Here is a 7084-nt window from a genome sequence, read left to right on the forward strand (position 1 = left end):
GCTGGAACAGCATCGCGCCATCCTTCTGTACTAACAACCTGCTACTAGAGGTTTGCAACTCTTCACTACTGAACCCCGAAACATAATGGGGTTGTGTTCTTTATTGATACTTAACCCTCTGTAGCTGGGAAGCAGATCTAATGTTTAATAAAGTAGCGTCTGAACTGCTGGAACAGCCTGAGAATAAGTCACATTAAAAGAAGAGTCTGTAAAATCAATACTTCATTTTTCACAGTGAGCTTGAGATCAGTAATGCCCAAACTATAATTTCGCATTACTAGTAAAATACAAGCTCTTTTGTGCTTTTAAGTAAGGACTTGGACATTTCTCATATCTGAAGAATACCACAGTCCCCTAACACCGGTTTCCCTTCAAACAATCTGAATAAATCCTCAGGTTGTTTTAGTTACAATTGAAATCTCTTGTCCTTAGACTTGGTTTCATTCTCTGTCTTTCCATTATCCCTAGCTGAAGCTTCCTCTCCAGTAGTACTCTGCTACAAGAAATTCTGCTCAGTACCTGCACTTGGAGATGCATGCAGTTCATGGGCTTTTTCAACAGGATGAAGATGTTTGCTTGCCCATAATTAGATGGGTATATTTTGAGAAGAGTGCATCTTCCATTAGACATTCAAAATTCTCAAGAGATACTGGCTCAAATCTTGATGAAAGCCTTTTCAATGAGGATTTTGTTATTGCCTGTTATTACTGTCTGGATTGTTTCATTATTTGACTGTTCCTCCAGAAGATGAGAACTTTACACACTCATGTCTACAGAAGATTGAAATTTCAGTTGTAAAGACAGGAGTTTTAAAGATACCTAGGCTCAAAGGATTTTGATTTTAAAGATATGTTAGAAGGAATAGCAAGGTGAAAATTAGTGCTGCTGTTTATTGGTGGGGATGGTAGGGAGTATCAAAAGGCATACACAAGCTTCTTGCTCTGTGTAAAATCTGTAAGAATAAAGTGGCTGTCCTGTACAATCCAGCACCTTAGGAACATTGTAAGTCAGCTACAGTGGAGCTATACACCTAATTGCAGCATAATGAAACGGAATTATTTAAAATTGAAGGTTTGAGTATTCAAAACCTCAAAATTGCCAACAGTCTTCACAACGCTTCACCAAAAATCTCTAAGAAAATTCAAAAGTCTCTAAGAAAGTTCACCCTCTGCACCTCATAGACTTATAGATCTGAGAGCAAGGTTAAATACCTACAGTTTTAAATATAACAAACACAATAGGAGTAATCATTATTCTTGCAATCTTTTATATTAATCATCACCTGATATGTTTTTTTAAACCAGTAAACTGTCATGTCTTCAGCATTATAAAATTAATTTATAGACAGATAACAAAACGTAGCACGTATTTCACCCTATTTTCAGTGTTCCACACTTTATGTTGGAGCCTTTCTTTCTCAAAGCTGAAGTGACACTTACAGGACTACAGGTACTATCCCAATTAACAGCAACATAGGCAAGTATTCTGCCTCCAATAGTGAGTAGCTCATTTGCTTCAGAAGAACACGCTAAAAACCCTGCAATGGCCAGTTGTAAGATAGTTTGCCATGCTAACCTGCTTTCCACACACCTTAGGCAGGCACTAGGTTAAATGACAACAGAAAGGATTCAGAAAAGGTATCATATATTTATTTTCTTATTGAATGGTCCAGTAACAATCCCAGATATTGAAGATCTGTCAAGTAATCCAATCTTTCTTTCCACACTTAGTAAACTAAAAGACCATTTGACATAGCTGCACAGAAAGGTGGTCAAACGAAGCATGAAAGAATAAACCTCAGCTAAAAGGAATCCCCTTCACCCTTGGGACCCCCCTTCCCACACCACACCTGTGCCACGGTCATCCTCACCAGAGTGAACCCTGGTCATGGCCCCCCCAGCACCAAGTTACCTGTTGGCAGGGAAAGAACTGCCCCCTTACCCCAGGGACCCCCTCCCTTCTCAAGCAACAAAACTTCAAGGCCCCGTTTTCTTTCTTAAAAGTGCTTTAAAGGAGAATTTGTATTTTTTATATACATTTTATCTTTTTGTACATATTGTTAGGAGGTCTGCCATTTTTAAGTGATCTCAGATTGACCAAAAGGGGAGCTTTGAAGAGTGTATCTCACTTGTTAAGTATCTCTGACTTTCCTTGTGGTGTGACGAGGCCCAAACCATCATCTCAAAGGAGAAAAAAAAGAAAAAAAAGGAAAAAAAATGTTTCCAATCCTATTCTGAGCATTCTGTTAACTTTTTTTGTGTATGTACTTTAGCTGTGCCATAGATCATGGTTTGTATGAAGTGGTAATTTTTTTCTTTTTTTTTTTTTTTTTTTTCCTTCCCTGTTTATGAAGTTGTAGGGTTTTTGGTTTTTTTTGGCCTGTTTGATATGTGCGTGAAACAATGTCGCCTAATAACAAAGCAGAATTTTATTTTGCTGAGTTGTTCTAACAAGGCTGTCTCCTAGTTGCTGCTTTTTGTTTTAATTTTCATTTGTTAAAAAAAAAATTTTTTTGCTCTCTGCAGCTTCCTGAGGAGGGAAGTGGAGACGGAGGTGCTGATCTCCCTGATATCCAGGGAGGATAGGATATGTGGGAATGGTTCAAAGCTGCACCAGGGGAGGTTTAGACTGGACATTAAGAAGCGTTTCTTTACTGAGGGTGGTCAGACACTGAACAGGTTTCCTAGGGAGGTAGTCAATGCCCCGAGGCTTGCAGTGTTTGAGAGGCATTTGGACAACGCCCTTAACAACATGCTTTAACTTCTGGTCAGCCCTGAATTGGTCAGGCAGTTGGACTGGATGATCCTTGTAGGTCCCTTCCAACTGAAATATTCTATAAAATCCTGATCTTGCACCTGCATGTTCTGTCTTCAAAATACATAGAGACATACTTAGCTTCAAGTCTATATGGTACCTAGACAATTAATCATATATTTAAGTGCTACAGAAAGGTGTAAAAATGTTTTGATGACTGGGGATACAAAGAGAATGCAGACTGAACCCAATTTTTAATATTAGATTCTATCCACCTATATGCACCTACGCAAACAAAATTTGAAGAATGATCACTTTCCTTACAAGATAAAAATACCAATAAGAAACGTCTCCCCCAGATTCACCACTAGGTAATTGTGTAACAGAACAAACAGATAAAGTACTCAATTGCAGGATTTTTAATTCTCAGTTAGAGGAAGTCCTATTATCGACACCTCCTGCAAATTGCCAAAACCAAGCTAAGGTATTTACCTACAACAGCAGCTCCAGCACAATGGTGTTAAGTAACTGCAGCTAGACTTTGTCATCTCTGTTAATGGCCAGCTGACAACTGTGTCTAGCTTCCATAATTTGCAGCTGAGAGCTGTTTAAAATAATTTATGGCTATAGTTACCCTTTTACTAATGTAGCACACTGCCTTGTTTTTCTTCAGTTCAAAATGGTCTGCTCTTGATGTCAGAATTATTCAGTAAAATACAGAACATGGTTATAAAGTATCATATAGGGTGAGGGAGATTATAAACATTTGAGAATTAGCAAAGAACTGTAAGATTCACCATATATATTCCTCTATTTACATGTAAATCACACAGCCACAGAACGTGCTTAATCCAAGTGCCACATCAGCTAACAATATTCACAACTATTAAAGCTTCAGTAGTGTTCAATATACCAAAAGCTACGTGACTCAAGGCAAATGGGAAGGGTGCCAGGAAACATAGTCTTTCCTGCAGAGGAGCCAGCTTTTCAATGATGAAATATTAATCAGGGTTTACTTTTACAGGATTAGTACTCGAGCACGAAACTCTGGTTCAGATCCCATTACTACAGTGCATATCCTTCACCTTGATGGATTCTGTGCTGCCCTGTTACAGGTACAAAAAAAAATCACCTCTCTCGCTAATCTAAAAGGTGGAACAACTTTTATTTGTATTAAAAGAAAAAAAAGATGATTTAGAAAGGACAACCTCTCTTCAGAGATCAGTGTTTATTTTAGCACTAGCATTTGTATTCAATGCAAGGGATTTTTTTTAAAAAAAATATACCTCTGTTTTTTAATTATTTACTGCATTACTTAATAATGTCTAGACTGTAACACTTGGGGACAAGGCTCACATTTGACTATGTGCTGTCCAATATCTAGCACAACACAAAAACCAAATTATAACAAAACAGGTGATTTAAAACTATTTCATCTGACTTGCACCTTGAAAGTTTTCAGTGGAGAATTATAACCGTATAAGCAGACGTTAGGAGCTGCTGAAAGATCAGCTAACACCCAAGATGGGTTGCTACAGAGCTTTTATCCAGGTTAGTAGCAGAAACAAGGACCTGTAAGATGCTCAGAGAAATTACATGGCTATCTCTTCAGTGGGAGCTAGTACCCTGAGCAAAATACACAGAGGAATCGCTTTGGTCATCCACAGCATTTGACAAATAAATATCAAGTGGATTTATATACTGATGCTGCAAAATTGATTTTCCCTCAGGAACTTAAGTATTGCTGTTAAAAATGCCCCTTATCCCCCAGATATTCTGGCTTTCTACAGATGAATGTTCTCCCTTCTCCCCACCTTCCCTTCATCTTCCTCTCTCCCACCTGCCCTCTTCAGATGTGTGTTATCAGCAAGATATGAGGCCTTCTTAAACGTCTGCTTATAATGCAATACAATGGCATTCCCTTCTGCTCATTTTAATGCCACAGTGTCTTTTAAATTTTTGACATTCATAAATGAAATTATTACACTAAAAACACCTCTACAAATGCAAGCATATATTTGCTTTTCCATTACAATCTTTGCAAACAGTGATAATGAGTATCTGCAAGTTCCAAAGACACACAAATTCACCCAGGAACTGTGTACAACAAATGACTTTCAGAGGCTTGGCCTTGCTGCTTCAACTTAAATCATTTCCTAATAAGCATAAGGCTTTTCTAATAAAATAAGCTTTATATTGCTTATAGAAGAAATGTAAATAAATTTCCTACTTATGAAATTCATATTTCTACATCAACATCTCCTGACTTTAGTTTCCTCCTTCCATTTTGACCTCTCGGCAAATACCTGTTCTTATGACCAACTTATAATTACCAAATTTCTAAATGTCAAGTATATAATGATATAGACCATATCCATTAACAATGTTATCTATATAGCCTTGCCTAAATCTACTTTTTAGAAACATCTGCCATAAGCTTCAATAATGCTATAGTATTATCTTGGCTTTCTAGACTATACACACCTCTCTGAACAACAGAGGAAAGCTTCACTATTCACAATGATAACTAAAATCCAGGCTCTAAAGGCCTTGTTTTGCTTTTTCCAAACACACCCCTCCCTCTCTACTACATTTTGTCTGTGTTCTCAGTATTAATTTTACTTCATTTTATAGACTTCTTCCAATGAAAGCACAAAACTCAGACACAAGTTATGCACTTGTCCAATGTTTCTGATAGACTCTAACAAATAAGCATTTTCCAAGGTCTGACATATATACAGATTAACCATCACTTGCACACATTTTTTGTTTCACTTGTAAATTGATGTGTCTTTTGTGTTAACAAACAGTATTTAATTAGTTGGCAGAAATTTTGCTATTAGACATTTATGGCCACATTAATTTTTGTATATTAATCCACACTTTAAAAATCAAATTATATACATCTTTTAAGATGAATATGCAAGTTATAATAACTGACTAGCAGCATTTTTAATGTATTTACCATGTCAACAGAACAGGAAGGAGTGAGGTATGTAAAACAACAATTACGACTTTACTATTTTATCAGCATACTTGGAAAGGTCCATCAATATTTAAGTTTCGCTTATGTCAAACTGCTACTGAAACAGTATGGAAAGGCATGTCATCCTAGTTGCCCTCATTTTCCATTTCTTATTTCCTTTGAACAATACTTATAAGAGCCCTTAGCACTTACATCTGGAATAAAACCAATTTCATTAAGGTGGTTGCTCAGCTCTGGATCATGGAATGCAATCATCTGGGAAAACACTGTCAGATATTCTGAAATGACAAGAAAATTCAAGATCATCATCAAAAACACAGCCACCACATGCTGCTAGCTCACAATAGAGCTGTAGAAAAGGAAGAAAAGTATTTTTTAAAAGATTTTTTTAAACCTACAATAAAACAGCAGGTGAATACCACTACTGTCGTCCTTGTCACCACTGTATTCAACAGAGAGGAAGAAAGTTTTCATTTCTCTTCCTTAGTACTTCTCAATTTGGATTTTCAACAATGGTTTACTTGATTCATAATTAGATTGTGACGTATGTTCAACACATCAGTATGAGTATGAGCCACAAGATATTGATGGAAGAAAATGAGAACAAGACTGTTCCAAGGATTTTTAAGACCCAAACTGTTTCAGTGAAACACAAAGTTTATACTCTTTAAATTATATTCTGTGTGGTTTCTTTTCAACAAAGTCAAATTTTGTAATCCAGAAGTTGAGGTTTTAAGGCAATGGGACTTTAAGGTTACAATTTCCATGATCAGTAATATCTTAATTTGTATTTTTTGGAACAGGTAAGGAGAAATACTTATTGTAAAAGATAAAATTCATTATATCTATTGAAAACACACAAGTCTTCACAAAAATTTATCACTTAGGTCCAGCCAATTGCTGTTGGTTGGAATTTTATTATATGAATTTTTATTTTACATAATTGGGCATTCCACACCCAAACCCCTTTAGCTGCTCTTGCTTCCTATTTCCTGTAAGGCAATACACGTGATAAGCTTAGAAAAAACATGTGTCTTCATTGTATAGTACAGGCTCAGAAATGAGATATGTTGAACTTTGCAGTTTGAAAGATTCCTCCCATCCACCCCTACAAGGAAGATACAAAGAAGCTAGGAAGCTAAAATTGCACTAGGTAGTTAACACTTCCTGCCAACCCAATAAAGCAGGGAAATTACACAGAATTTTCTTCAAAACTGTATTTACACATTGCTGTTCGTCACATGACCCTAGAAAGGATTAAATCAGAATACTAAAATAATCCTAAAAGGTCCAGTCTTCCCAAGTCTTTGATGATGCCAGATGTTGCACAGGAACTCAGGAATG

The 7084-nt window shown here is 36.5% G+C and overlaps 1 protein-coding gene across 1 annotated transcript in view; it reads right to left on the minus strand.

The window, feature by feature from the left end:
- The window catches only part of TBCK (TBC1 domain containing kinase), a gene marked incomplete at its 3' end in the record, with an annotated part of 85719 nt that overhangs the window by 32775 nt on the left and 45860 nt on the right, over nt 1-7084 (minus strand). The window contains exon 19 of the mRNA XM_010170203.2: nt 5933-6018. Within this exon, the coding sequence (XP_010168505.1) occupies nt 5933-6018 (86 nt within the window). The remainder of the gene's footprint in view (nt 1-5932; nt 6019-7084) is intronic.

The sequence above is a fragment of the Antrostomus carolinensis genome, unplaced genomic scaffold, assembly GCF_000700745.2.
Source record: "Antrostomus carolinensis isolate BGI_N321 unplaced genomic scaffold, ASM70074v2 scaffold5076, whole genome shotgun sequence".
In the NCBI taxonomy this organism is placed as follows: domain Eukaryota; kingdom Metazoa; phylum Chordata; class Aves; order Caprimulgiformes; family Caprimulgidae; genus Antrostomus; species Antrostomus carolinensis.